General features: G+C 41.4%; 2 protein-coding genes across 2 annotated transcripts; one reads left to right on the forward strand and one right to left on the reverse strand.

Annotated features, from left to right (window-relative positions):
- Window positions 1-7,354: 7,354 nt before the first annotated feature.
- Window positions 7,355-12,518, reverse strand: ora2 (olfactory receptor class A related 2; the record flags this gene model as incomplete). Its single annotated transcript, XM_079412804.1, has 2 exons — window positions 7,355-8,033; window positions 12,244-12,518. The coding sequence occupies 2 exons, from the start codon at window positions 12,516-12,518 to the stop codon at window positions 7,355-7,357; spliced, it is 954 nt and encodes a 317-aa protein (XP_079268930.1).
- A 1,310-nt stretch (window positions 12,519-13,828) lies between these two features.
- ora1 (olfactory receptor class A related 1) lies at window positions 13,829-14,752 on the forward strand (the record flags this gene model as incomplete). The annotated part of the gene is made up of 1 exon (XM_079412805.1): window positions 13,829-14,752. The coding sequence occupies one exon, from the start codon at window positions 13,829-13,831 to the stop codon at window positions 14,750-14,752; it is 924 nt and encodes a 307-aa protein (XP_079268931.1).
- Window positions 14,753-15,879: the final 1,127 nt, after the last annotated feature.

The following is a 15,879-nucleotide window of genomic DNA, read 5'->3' on the forward strand; positions in this document are numbered from 1 at the left end:
GTGTGTGTGTTCACTGCTGTGTGTGTGTGTGTTCACTGCTGTGTGTGTGTTCACTGCTGTGTGTGTGTTCACTGCTGTGTGTGTGTTCACTGCTGTGTGTGTGTTCACTGCTGTGTGTGTGTTCACTGCTGTGTGTGTGTGTTCACTGCTGTGTGTGTGTGTGTTCACTGCTGTGTGTGTGTGTGTTCACTGCTGTGTGTGTGTGTGTTCACTGCTGTGTGTGTGTGTTCACTGCTGTGTGTGTGTTCACTGCTGTGTGTGTGCACTTTGGATGGGTTAAATGCAGAGCACGAATTCCGAGTATGGGTCACCATACTTGGCAGTATGTCACTTCACTTCACTTATTTTGTTTTTTCCTTTTTTTTAATAGAAACACTAAATGACAAACAATATCTTAAGCACCACCACCAGACCTAAGTTCAGTCAACATGACAAATATGCGTTCATGCATGGACATTCTGATTACTACAGTTCTGTCATCATATAATGCTAAATTATCATAATATCATAATATAATGCTTTACTGACTGATGCTAAGTGTCAGATATAAAAGAAAACGGCCATTTTACAAACATAAGCTTTATATATAATTGGTTGATAATATTTACAATAATCAACTGAATTTGATAGGTGTCTCACATTATCCCAAAGAAACATTAAAATAGTGTAGATTAATGTACAATGTTTTATAATAATAATTTATTCTATTTAGTGTCCATTTCATTCATTTAACTTATTTAATATTGGGGGCATCCAACTTTTTTTTTTTTTTTTTAAGTAACAGAAGTGTTACTTTCCCTGGGAATTGGTTACTTTTATAATGATGTAACTCAGTTACTATTAGTGAGAAGTCACTAGTAACTATAACTAATTACTTTTTTAAAGTAACGTTCCCAAACTGGTGACAAAAAAAAGTTTATAATTCTTTCACGTTTTGTTCATCTTGATATTCCTTTTACCAATAAACATAGCTTCTGTTCGTTTTGAAGCCTAAATACAATCATTGACAAACACTATAAATACAAGAGGGTATTACTTATGTATTTTATGTTGTAGAAAAAAAAACGTGAAAATATCTTGAGCTTGTGTTCAACTCAGACCTTCAAAAAACCCATTGACTTTGTGATGATGGAAGACATACAACTCGTTTCTGTTTTAGGACTCATTCATGCAGCACTGTATTCAGGAATCATAAATATACATTACCGTCTCAGTTTTGCAGATTAATATTTTTGGTATTTTGCTTAGTTGTAAATACTGAAATGTCTTGACTTGTCTTGCTGATGAATTGCTCTCGAAGCCCTGGTTTATCGGCTTTACAAGCAATGTAATGCTCTGCATCCTGTTGAGGTCTTCATCTTTTATTTCTTTGGATTCCCAGCATTGTAACATAGGCCAGCTGTCCTGTAATGACTGGAAAAAATAAAATAAAACAAATATAAGGTGAATGGAATAAACAACCATAATGTTTTTAAATAATGTGATCTTACCAAAGCACATAATTAACTTTAACTATAACTTAAATAGTATATTATATATATATATATACACACTGCTTAACATATAAGGTTTGTGCCACAGCTGCCCTAAACAGTATTGGTGATTACAAAAATTATTTTTTATGTTTCTGTAATGATTAATCCAGCAGTAATAAAAAATACAATAAATAAATAACAAAGCACTTTTAGTTTTTAATGCAGATGCCCAATTTTGTGTTTTCTCTATATTATGACTATATAAACTTGTAAAGAACATACAGTGCTTAAGACATTTATTAGACTGTATTTATTGATTAATTGGGCATTTGAATTGGGCATTTTTTTTGCCATCCTCGTAAAACACTAAATTCGAAAATTAATGGATAACAACAATAATTCTATTGTATTGGAACTAAAGAGCTACCCATACTGCTGGATTAACCATTACAGAAACATTAAAAATTATTTTGTTAATCACCAATACTGTTAGTTTAGGGCACATGGTTCTGAGCTGCAGCATATTGGAAATTTTAAGTCAGTAACTTAATTTCTTTCTGCCCATAATACAGAACTATTGTAGACGTAAAATAGAGACCTAGGGCTCGTTCAGGCTCACACCGGTGTCCAACGTTTTGCTCCGGTTTCCGGGTTGAACGACATGTTTCCTGGAAACGGTGTGCAACAGGGTTTGAGATATGTTTTCTCTTGTTTGGTGGTGTGTCAGAAATGTCAGCCCAATCAGCAGCAACGTGTTTATAAACCACACGGTACTAAAGAGACAGATCACACTATCAGTCCAAGTGAAGTCGTTTAATACGTGTCCGCTGCAGCTCACTATGGGCAACAACTGAAGATATTAGAAGACATGTTTGTTATAAGAGTTTTATAGTAACATAGCATATCAACATGATGATGATGAATTTGTAAGTAAATGTAATTAACATCAAAATAAATTCACAAGAACAAGTATATTGTTTGCACATGTTTATTTACATAAAAGGCAAAATAACTGAAATAATAAGAGCACAAGTATAGATCTGGAACTTCTTTAAGTCTGTCTAAATATCAATGTCTTCTGGTCCATATCCTTTCCTCAGGAAGCTGTGCTAGACACTGATTAATGTAACAAAAATACTATACATATTTATATATTTTGCTATTGTATTGTGGAGTTTCATAAACTTTTCTATGCTCCTCTGATTATATAATGGTAAATATTACAATATGATAGCACAACAGCAGTGATCAGCAATAATGATAAGCCTAATACTCACAATACAAATAATAAGGTCATATCGATCATAACACAGTCTCGGAGGTAAGAAGTGGATTATCCTTCACCTGAAATGTCTTTTCATCCTGAAATTTGAGGCAAATGTTGGATCACAATAATTAGGAACCACAGTTTCCACGAATCTCTTCACTGGATTGGGATGTTCTCTTTTATTCTGGGCGGCAGTGACTGTAAAGTAACATCGAGCGTATTTTGCAGCATTAAAAATGTATTTATACCGATTTCATCAGGCTCCGAAAATGATTAAAAAAGAACACAGAGAGATCTTCTCAGCTGCCATAGCTGCAACTCTTGCTTCATCAGAACAGGGTGTTCAACGAACCACCGTTTCCGTAAATAAACGTTTTGCACCGTTTTTTCGGGGCTGAACGTGGACCTAGATTCACATGGACTATTTTCCTGATACTTATTGTCAGCTTTGGAGCTTGACACACTTGAAAAATACTAAAATCTAGTATAGTGCATATAGTTCAACCACTAACTTGGTTATTTTTATTAAATTGTAGATTCCAAATTACTGTTATACAGGAAACAGTTTTTTGTCAGAAAACTGACACACAATCGACAACTGAATAAAACCTTCAGAATACAATGCAATCACTAAACTAAATTGAAAAAAAAAAAAACACAGCCATATCACCCTGCAGCCCAAGACTGGTCACCCACTGAAGCTAAGCAGGGTTGAGCTGGTCAGTACCTGGATGGGAGACCTCCGGTGAAAACTAGGTTGCTGTTGGAAGAGGTGTTAGTGAGGCCAGCAGGGGGTGCTCACCCTGTGGTCTGTGTGGGTCCTAATGCCCCGGTATAGTGACGGGGACACTATACTGTCAAAAAGCACCGTCTTTCGGATGAGACATTAAACTGAGGTCCTGACTCTCTGTGGTCACTAAAAATCCCATGGCACTTCTCGTAAAGAGTAGGGGTGTAACCCCGGTGTCCTGGCCAAATTCCCTCTACTGGCCCTTGTCTATCATGGCCTCCTAGTAATCCCCATACACGTGATTGACTCTCTCTCTCTCCTCTCCACCTGTAGCTGGTGTGTGGTGAGCGCACTGGCGCCGTTGTGCTGTGGCTGCCGTCGCATCATCCAAGTGGATGCTGCACACTGGTGGTGGTTGAGGAGAGACCCCCCCCCCACATGATTGTAAAGCGCTTTGGGTGTACAGCAATACACAATAAAGCACTATATAAATGCATCATTCATTCATTCATTCATTCATAAATATACATCTTACTAACTTAAACAGTTATTATAGGTAGTTATTATGCATTTTCAGAAGAAGATTTGATCTTACCTTGCATGGAGGAGTGGGGGAGGGGTCTGCCTCTGCCTCGCGGGAAACACGTTCTCAATTAATATGAAGTCATTGTCATGTGTCTGCATTTCCCGGGAAAATGCTTTTGCGTTTACTTGCATAAATGACGTATTTAGATTTCACGTTGAACTTGTGCCTCCATTTATTTATTAAATATAATAAATACTTTGACAAAGACAAAGAAAATTCTCTGATTACAAGGACCTTATTTTGATCCCAGTAGTGGTTCAGCAAACTTAAAAGAAAAGAAAAACTGTATATTGTTCTGAGCCGGACTGAGTGATGCCTACTGAGGGCACTTCGATGGTAGAGAAAAAGCGTGGCAATCATGATGTTTATGTCTTCAAAGATGTTCATATCACTCTCACTTCTGAGCCGTATACACTTTCCAAGGCTGCTGTTGTGGGTAATACAGCCTTACAAGGGTTATAGGACTAGTTATTCACTAGTGATGAATAGAACACAGCCCTGTGTCGAAGTGATCAAACTCATTACAATCAGCAAAGTCTTCATGAAATAAAATCGTTTATACATTTATATTGCAAGAAACATGCATTTTATTTTAATTTTGTCATTGAACAACTACAAAAAGTAAATTACTTTAAATGCTAAAATAAATCCTAGGAACATATCCACAGTCACGCGAGCTTATGTTTCTTCATTATATTGTGTCTAAAATGTTAAGGAATGTAATCCAGCGATTAAAATGTTCTTTTTAAAGAGATTCATGATATGTTTACTGTATACTAATGAGTAATAGGCTTTACAGATGAAAAGTCGACTCTTCCTTAATACAACGGGTTTCAAAGATTGTTTAGAATATTTAGACTGTAAAGCTGCACATACTTGAATCTTCATGACAGCATCATCAGAACAATATGCCAGCAAATACAAAGCTGCTCATATCTATAGACAGAGAGAGCTGGGTAGTAAATGCTTAATCTGGATTACATACATAATCTGATTAAAATTAAGTACTTTTAGACCAGTCACTAGTCATGAGGCTACACAGCATTTGACCATTTGATTTACAAAAATCATTTCAGGTTTAAGAAGTGTTTCAGCATTGCATCAACTTTTGATGAACTACTGATGAACACATTTATTTTCATTTAAATTATCAATCAGTAGGTTATTTAACCATGTATTATTATGTATTATTGAAAGGCTTTTGTCTTTCAGACTCATTATTTGCATGTAATGCAGACATTCCCAAACTGTTTGTAGTCTGAACCTCTTTCTCCTAATGTATTTCCTCTAAAGGGGTGGTCAACTAGCTATTTTCGAAGGCTTGATTGTGTTAATGGGGGGCACTGTCACACGTGTTCATGCTTCGTGTAAAAAAAAAAAAAAAAAAGCATTATTTTTCATATATATTACTGCTGTTTCCATTCTCCTAAAAATGGGCTGTTGATTTCCTGGTTCTAGGAAGCCCCTTCCTCAGAAATACGCAATGAGCTCAGATTGGTCAGCTGGCCCAGTGTGTTGTGTGCTCCTGGGGCAGGGTTTGTTATCATAAACCAAGCAAGAAGCTTGTTATAGTCCCTACCAGCCGTTTCCTGTAGGCTTTACAAGCAAATTCTGTAAAAGAAAAGATCTCCCTTTGCATTGAACTTTGAAGATGCTGTTTATGCTGAAACAGGAACACATTAACTAAAGTTAAAAAAGTGAAATTATAATCAAGAACCCCTTTAAGTTGTCTACCCCTGAGATTTTAAAATAAATATTTTAATAATTAAGTATCACATTTGCATGTTCACAGTTCTCTGACATTGGTTAATGGTCAAATGGCAAGCAGGTAAACATAACATATAGTAAGTGTTTTAATTTGATTGTTATTTTAAAATTATCTATTTAAATTTTATATTATTTATGATTTAATTAATTGTTAGCTTTTCGTTAAACTCACAACCTCCCTGCAGTTCTTTTACGATCCCCAGTTTGGAAACCTTGATGTTTATAATATAATGTTTAATATACTTCATGTTGTTAATTACAATAAATGGAATATATTTTCTTACTCTTTGTATTTTTGCATTATGGTACAAGATTATCCTATTTAAATAAATGTGATAAACGAGGTAGGACAAAAGTAATTTAAAAGTAATCAAAAAGTAGTCTGATTATATTACCTAAAATGTGTAATGTTATGGATTACGTTACCGACTACAATTTTTGTCATGTAATTTTAGGGACAAGTGAGATTTTAAGTCTGGACACCATTTTAGAGCTTATTGAATGCCACTATAAAGTCAGACAAATGAGGACCACAAAAATCCTCAGTTTACTGGTGTGTATTCTGGTGAATGTACCCTAAAGCACACACACACACACACACACACACACACGTTTACTTAGCTATCTAAGTGGGGACATCCCATAGGCGTAATGGTTTTTGTACTGTACAAACTGTATGTGCTATACGATCAGATTTCAGAGGAATGAAGAATGAGACGCATGGAGAAGAAGATCTGGCCTTCCTGAGAGAGTCAGTCTGTGGACAAGAGTCAGTCTTCATGTTCAAAAACATCTCTGTGTGAATGTAAAGTCTGCATCACAAATACAATCTTCTGGGAATGAGTGTGACATTGATATTCATTTCCATACAGTTAGAAATGAAGTTAGTTATTCTCAGACACAAGCACCACCTGCAGACAGATACAAACACAGAAACACATGTGAACCGAAGTATCTATCATCTATATCCATGCATCCACTCATCTAGAAATCATTCTCTCTGTCCACAAAGAAAGAAAAAACACATTTAAGACTTCATAAAGTTTCCCCAGACATATTCAGAAACTGATATCCCAACACTATTAACTTCAAAATTGAGTAAATTACTACATCTTCATTTTTATCCAATACTGCATCTGGATCATATTCAGTAATATTATCAAAGCAAAGATGCAGTAGATGTCTTCCATCAGTATCTCAAAGCTTGCACAGTCCTGCATTGACATTTCACTCTGAAATATTAGGCAGCTTTCATTTATATGTTGTTTATTGTTGATGATCGCATTATTTTTCATATGCATAAGCTTACATATGAGATCACTGGTTTCTGCGTCTTCCTCGTGTGTGTTTTTGATCCAGACTCATTCAAAAGATGTGTAATAGCGCCCTAGCGTATAACAGTGAAAAAACACAGCAACCCACAAACTCCATGTATGGCGGTGAAAGAATTAAAGATAGCTGACACAAAACGAGTCCTAACATTTTTCCCAAATAGCGGCATATATTCTCGTTTAGCCTGTGACCGTGCGTCAATCTTTGGGCTTAGCCGCATCCGAGATTGGCTTTGGCTCTTTCCCACAATTCAGCTGTTTATTAACTTTCTTGTTGGAGACGATGATGACGACGGGACTGACGGCGGCGTAGAGAGACGAGAAGAAGATCCTCAGGTCTGAGATGAGCGAGGAGCCCAGCGTCTGCGGCACGGTCAGCGTATAAACCCAGAGCCCGTTGTCCACCCCGTAAAACAGCAGGTAGAGCGAGACGAGCGTGATGACGGTGAGGGCGGCGCGGTGCTCCATGGAGGGGCCCCGCCTGGCCCCGTCGCCCCGCAGACCCCTCGCCCGCCGGCTGTGGCGGAGCAGGAACACCAGCAGCACCAGGCTGGCCGCCGCCATCAGGGCCATGGGCACCACGTCTCGCCCCACCTGAGCCGCGCCGTTAGCGTCCCGCGACAGCTTGGACGGGAAGCTCAGGAAGCAGAACTCCACGTTGATGCCATTCTGCAGGAGTCTGGAGTCGTTCCGGGCCCCAACGGCAAACAGCAGCGGCGCGGCGCTCATGGAGGTGTTGATCAGCCACAGAGACAGAAACACAGCGGGCAGGTTCTGGGCGAGCAGAGCGCGGGCGGAGGCCCAACGCGAGCCCGGCGGAGCCACGCTCAAACACTGATACACACTCAACACGAACGTCAGCCAGATCGACAGAGACCTGCGGACGCAGTACAGCTTTTAATGTCACAAATATTGTAAAGATTATAATATATTATATAATATCAGATATATCATACAGAGTGTAGCCAGCTGAGGTTTCTTTACAAAGGTAAATTAAGAAATTATATTTACTTAGTTATTCAATAAAAAGATATGTTATTGCGAATATTATTGTTACTTTTTCATCATTGTGTCAGTGTTTTATTAGCAAGAATAACATAGAAATTAAATGTGCGCTGTTTGTCCTGTAAGGGCTACTGTACAAACATGGTGGCGACTTCCATGTAAGAGGACCCGCAGTGTATGTAGATACACCTCTGAAAACATAGTTATGTATATTATATTGCATTTCTGTCAATAGACCCTCCTAAATATTAAGGGAAAAAAAGTGAAGTGACATACGGCCAAGTATGGTGACCCATACTTAGAATTCGTGCTCTGCATTTAACCCATCCAACGTGCACACACACAGCAGTGAACACACACACACACACACTGTGAACACACACACACACCGTGAACACACACACACAGCAGTGAACACACCGTGAACACGCACACACACACACACACACCGTGAACACACACACACACACAGCAGTGAACACACACACACAGCAGTGAACACACACACACCGTGAACACACACACACAGCAGTGAACACACACACACAGCAGTGAACACACACACAGCAGTGAACACACAGCAGTGAACACACACACACACCGTGCACGCACACAGCAGTGAACACACACACACACCGTGCACACACACAGCAGTGAACACACACACACACACCGTGCACACACACACACAGCAGTGAACACACACACAGCAGTGAACACACACACACACCGTGAACATACACACAGCAGTGAACACACACACAGCAGTGAACACACACACACAGCAGTGAACACACACACACACACACACCGTGAACATACACACAGCAGTGAACACACACACACACACACACATCGTGCACACACACACAGCAGTGAACACACACACACACCGTGCACACACACAGCAGTGAACACACACACACACACTGTGCACACACACAGCAGTGAACACACACACACACACTGTGCACACACACAGCAGTGAACGCACACACACACACTGTGCACACACACACACACCGTGCACACACACACCGTGAACACACACAGCAGTGAACACACCGTGAACACACACACACACAGCAGTGAACACACACACACACAGCAGTGAACACACACACACCATGAACATACACACAGCAGTGAACACACACACACCGTGAACACACACAGCAGTGAACACACACACACACACACACACACCGTGAACATACACACAGCAGTGAACACACACACACCGTGAACACACACACACACAGCAGTGAACACACACACCGTGCACACACACACAGCAGTGAACACACAGCAGTGAACACACACACACACACACACCGTGCACACACACAGCAGTGAACACACACACAGCAGTGAACACACACACACAGCAGTGAACACACACACAGCAGTGAACACACACACACACACACACACACAGCAGTGAACACACACACACCGTGAACATACACACAGCAGTGAACACACACACAGCAGTGAACACACACACAGCAGTGAACACACACACACACACACACCGTGAACATACACACAGCAGTGAACACACACACACACATCGTGCACACACACACAGCAGTGAACACACACACACACACCGTGCACACACACAGCAGTGAACACACACACACACTGTGCACACACACAGCAGTGAACACACACACACCGTGCACACACACAGCAGTGAACACACACACACACCGTGCACACACACAGCAGTGAACATACACACACACCATGCACACACACAGCAGTGAACACACACACACACCGTGCACACACACAGCAGTGAACATACACACACACCGTGCACACACACAGCAGTGAACATACACACACACCGTGCACACACACAGCAGTGAACACACACACAGCAGTGAACACACACAGCAGTGAACACACACACACACACACCGTGCACACACACAGCAGTGAACACACACACACACAGCAGTGAACACACACACACACACACCGTGCACACACACAGCAGTGAACACACACACACACACACACCGTGCACACACACAGCAGTGAACACACACACACACAGCAGTGAACACACACACACAGCAGTGAACACACACACACAGCAGTGAACACACACACAGCAGTGAACACACACAGCAGTGAACACACACACACACACACACACACACCGTGCACACACACAGCAGTGAACACACACACACAGCAGTGAACACACACACACACAGCAGTGAACACACACACAGCAGTGAACACACACACACAGCAGTGAACACACACACACACAGCAGTGAACACACACACACAGCAGTGAACACACACACACAGCAGTGAACACACACACAGCAGTGAACACACACACAGCAGTGAACACACACACACAGCAGTGAACACACACACACACACAGCAGTGAACACACACACACACACACACCGTGCACACACACAGCAGTGAACACACACACACACAGCAGTGAACACACACACACAGCAGTGAACACACACACACAGCAGTGAACACACACACAGCAGTGAACACACACAGCAGTGAACACACACACACACACACACACACACACCGTGCACACACACAGCAGTGAACACACACACACAGCAGTGAACACACACACACACAGCAGTGAACACACACACAGCAGTGAACACACACACACAGCAGTGAACACACACACAGCAGTGAACACACACACACAGCAGTGAACACACACACACACAGCAGTGAACACACACACAGCAGTGAACACACACACACAGCAGTGAACACACACACACACAGCAGTGAACACACACACACACACACACCGTGCACACACACAGCAGTGAACACACACACACACAGCAGTGAACACACACACACACAGCAGTGAACACACACACAGCAGTGAACACACACACACACAGCAGTGAACACACACACACACACAGCAGTGAACACACACACACACACAGCAGTGAACACACACACACACAGCAGTGAACACACACACAGCAGTGAACACACACACAGCAGTGAACACACACACACAGCAGTGAACACACACACACAGCAGTGAACACACACACACAGCAGTGAACACACACACAGCAGTGAACACACACACACAGCAGTGAACACACACACAGCAGTGAACACACACACAGCAGTGAACACACACACACAGCAGTGAACACACACACAGCAGTGAACACACACACACAGCAGTGAACACACACACACACACACACACCGTGCACACACACAGCAGTGAACACACACACACACACACCGTGCACACACACAGCAGTGAACACACACCCGGAGCAGTGGGCCATTCAAAAGCCTGGAGCCAGTTCTATTTCAGATAAATGCTGTTCTTCTGAACTTTCTATACATCAAAGAAACCTGAAAAGATTCTACTCAGCTGTTTTCAACATAATAATGAGAAATGTTTGTTGAGCAGTAAATCAGTATATTATTATGATTTCTGAAGATCATGTGACACTGAAGACTGGAGTAATGATGCTGAAAATACAGCTGCAGATCACAGAAATACATTATATTTTAAATAGTAAAAAATATTTAACTTTTTTTTGCTGTATTTTGGATCAAATTGGTGAGCAGAAGAGATTTCTTTAAAAAATAAATAAATAAATAAAATAACTTAAAAATCTTACTGTTCAAAAACTTTTGACTGGTAATATCATATGAGTCCCTGGAGCACAGAAGCAGTCATGAGTAACACAGGTATATCTGTAGCAATAGACAACAATACATTGTATGGATCAAAATTATACATTTCTCTTTTATGACAAAAATCATTAGGATATTAAGATCATGTTCCATGAAGATATTTAGTAAATTTCCTACTGTAAATATATCAAAACTTCATTTTCTCAATATTTAGATTTTTTTGCTCCCTCAGATTCCAGAATTTCTAATAGTTGTATCTCAGCCAAATATTGTCCTATCATAACAAACCATACACCAATGGAAAGATGATTTATACAATTATAAATGGACCCTTATGACTGGTTTTGTGCTCCAGGGTCACATATAATATAATATAACATTAAATAGAGACCTGGATGTGCGGTAGACGAAGATGACCGCCTTGCAGCCGGTGTCATCGAACACGTTGTAGATCTCAAAGGTGGCCAGGACCTCCAGCAGGCAGCGGATGCCCACCACCATCAGGTTTGCAGAGGCCAGGTGCAACACGATAGCATCGGCGGGCGAGAGGCGGCCCTCGTGAAACGCCACCGAGACAAAGGCGCAGATGACGGCGGCGTTGCCTGGAACTCCGGCCGCGGTCAGAGACAGAAAGAGCAGGCCTCGTGTGACAGCGTCTGAGTTCATCTCCACCGCAGATGCTCCTGAAGGATCTCCTCCTCTGTTTTATAGTCTGGCTCGGGCCGTGGGGATGTTCGTGTGCGGGACGTCCACTGACTTCAGACCTGAGCTCAATTATCTGAATGATGTGCAGCTGAGTGATTCTGTCACGGCGTAATTTAGCCCTCGAGTCAGTTTGTTTCCCAAAGGACGGCGAGTGTTTGAGCTGAGATATAGAGACCCTCTCAGAGCATCTTCATCAAATGTAAAACAGGACAACGTTTCGTCAGGGCTTAATGTGGTGTTCGAGTTCGAGTCCCAGCTTCCAACTTTGCTTTCTGTCAATTTATACTCTTCTGTCTCAACAAAGACAAAATGAATCTTCAGAAAATACAAAGAGCATAGACTTAATGCATTAAAAACACACGTATAATTAGTGAAGGGTGCACGCACATTCTTCTAATCCTGAGTAATCCTTCCTCAAACAACTTTTAATTTAAACCTTTTCTCACTATTGTCTCGCCGTCTGGCGTTTATTCCTCTGAGCAATTTTGAGACTTTTTATTGCATTTTATTGCATTGCATTGCATTGGTTTAAAGCATCTTTTACAGTAAATGAATAAAAGCAAGCTCAATCTTCGCAATTGAACATAACGGATCAATGAATATCAGATCAGGGATGGGATTGAGCTGTTGCTAAAAGCATGCATCAAATGGAAACTGTGTAGTTCAAGTATGAACTCGGTTCTGATCTGCTGGCGTGTTCGTCCGGCCCGAGGGAACCGTGGGTCGCTGATATCACAGTATATGAAGAACTCATTAACGCCACAACAGAAAACAGACCAGCCCAGACCTGCCCTAAAGCCTCCCAGACCTCCTCATTACACAGCGTGTTTGCAAAGATTTAATTAGCTAATGCTCCTAATGTTCTCTAATCATCTCATGAGGGACACCATTAGTAGAAAATCACACAACAGCTGCTCTCCAGAACAAAAAAACGATTAATTTTTAATGTGTCACATTAAAGTTACTTGATTTAAAATGGAAATGCATCGACTGCTCATCACAAACACGAACGAAACGAGAAACGCAAACAAACGAAATACAGCATGCAAAAAATGCGATTCATTTGTGAAAAATGAGGAGAATGTCTTTGTTTCCTCAGCTCGCCACTGACAGAAACGCAAGCTCTTCTAGTAATTAGGATGCACCTCAGGTGGACACTCACTTCTCCTTTGTGTCTTCCAGTGGGTTTCCGGCGGCTCCCACGGGTGCGTTCGACTCTTTATATGCACCCCTGGACTTCAGGAAGCCTTCAAAGCGGGCGTTCTTCGCACATGGATCTGTGCGTGACCATCAAAGGCGTCTCGTTCCTCCTGCAGACGGGTTTGGGGAGCCTGGCCAACGCTCTGGTGCTGCTGGCCTATGCCCACATGTCTCTGACTGAGGCTCATCTGCAGCCAGTGGACTCCATCCTGAGCCACCTGGCCTTCGTCGACCTGCTGCTGCTGCTGATGCGCGGCGTGCCGCAGACCATGACCCTCTTCGGCCTGAGGAACCTGCTGGACGACGCCGGGTGTAAGGTGGTCATCTACGTGTACCGTGTGACCCGAGCGATGTCCGTCTGCGTCACCTGCATGCTGAGCGTCTTCCAGGCGGCCACCATTGCTCCGGGGCTCTCCGGCTTGAAGCTCCGGCTCCCGCGGCTCATCGTTCCTACTTTCGCCGCGTTGTGGTTCATCAACATGGCGATATGCATAGCCGCCCCGCTCTTCTCCGTCGCCCCTCGAAACGGTACCGTCCCGCCCTTCACGCTTAACCTGGGCTTCTGCCACGTGGACTTCCGCGATAACCTGTCCTACGTGATCAACGGCGTGGCGGTTTCGGTGCGTGACTTTGCATTCGTGGGCGCGATGCTGGGCTCCAGCGGCTACATCCTGGTGCTGCTCCACCGGCACGGCCGGACGGTGCGGGGCCTCCGCCGCTCGCAGGGGGCCTCAATGGAGACACGGGCGGCGAAGACGGTGGTGATGCTGGTGGTGCTGTACACCGTGTTATTCGGCATCGATAACGTGATCTGGATCTACATGCTGACGGAGCCGCGGGTGTCTCCGGTGGTGGCTGACATGAGGCTGTTCTTCTCCTCCTGCTACGCCGCGCTCAGCCCGTTCCTCATTATCTCGTCTAATAAGAAGGTCAAGGCCAGGATGGTGTGCGCGAGCTCCTCCTCGACGGACCAGAAGGACTCCAAACCTGACTAAAACTGAGCTCAACATAAACTCTTGTAGATTTGTAATAGTGTCACAAATATTGTGAAGATATAACATCTTATAATATCAGATATTACCATATAAAATTATGTAATGTACACTACTAGTCAAAGTTGTTGAACAGTAAGATTGTTAATGTTTTTTTATAGAAGTCTCTTCTGCTCACCAAGCCTGCATTTATTTGATCCAAAGTAAAGAAAAAACAGTAAAATTTAGAAATATGTTTACTATTTAAAATAACTGTTTTCTATATGAATATGTGTTAAAGTGTAATGTATTTCTGTGATCTGCAGCTGTATTTTCAGCATCATTACTCCAGTCTTCAGTGTCACATGATCTTCAGAAATCATAATAATATACTGATTTACTGCTCAACACACATTTCTGATTATTATTATTATATCATCAATATTTAAGACAGCTGAGTACAATTTATTTCAGGATTCTTTGATGAACAGAAAGATCCAAAGATCAGTATTTATCTGAAATAAAAAATATTTGGATCATTATACACTACTATACCATTCAAAAGCCTGGAGTCAGTATCATTATTTTTTATTTTTTTATCATTTTTTTTTTGCTTTGGGAAAGAAATTATACAAATTAATACTTTTATTTAGCAAGGATGCTTTAAATTGATCAAAAGCAATGTTAAAGACATTTATAATGTTACAAAAGATTTCTATTTCAGATAAATGCTGTTCTTCTGAACTTTGTATTCATCAAAGAAACCTGAAAAAATTTACTCAGCTGTCTTGAATATTGATAATAATAATAATGAATGTTTTTTTAGATGCAAATCAGAATATTAGAATGATATCTGAAGGACACTGACACTGAAGACTGGAGTAATGATGCTGAAAATACAGCTCTGATAAATTACATTTTAAAATATATTCAAACAGAAAACAGTTCTATTTGAAAAATATAAATTTGACTGTTTTTGCTCTACTTTGAATCAAATAAATGCAGGCTTGGCAGCAGAAGAAACTTATATAAAAAACATTTAAACTTCAAAAACATTTGACTGGTAATATAATATAATATCAGATGTTATAAACTCTGACTGTGTCTGTGTTTGAGTGTTATATTCTCCACCTAATAAATGAACTGCATAA

The sequence above is a fragment of the Barbus barbus genome (genome assembly GCF_936440315.1).
Source record: "Barbus barbus genome assembly, chromosome: 49".
NCBI classification, from domain to species: Eukaryota; Metazoa; Chordata; class Actinopteri; order Cypriniformes; family Cyprinidae; genus Barbus; species Barbus barbus.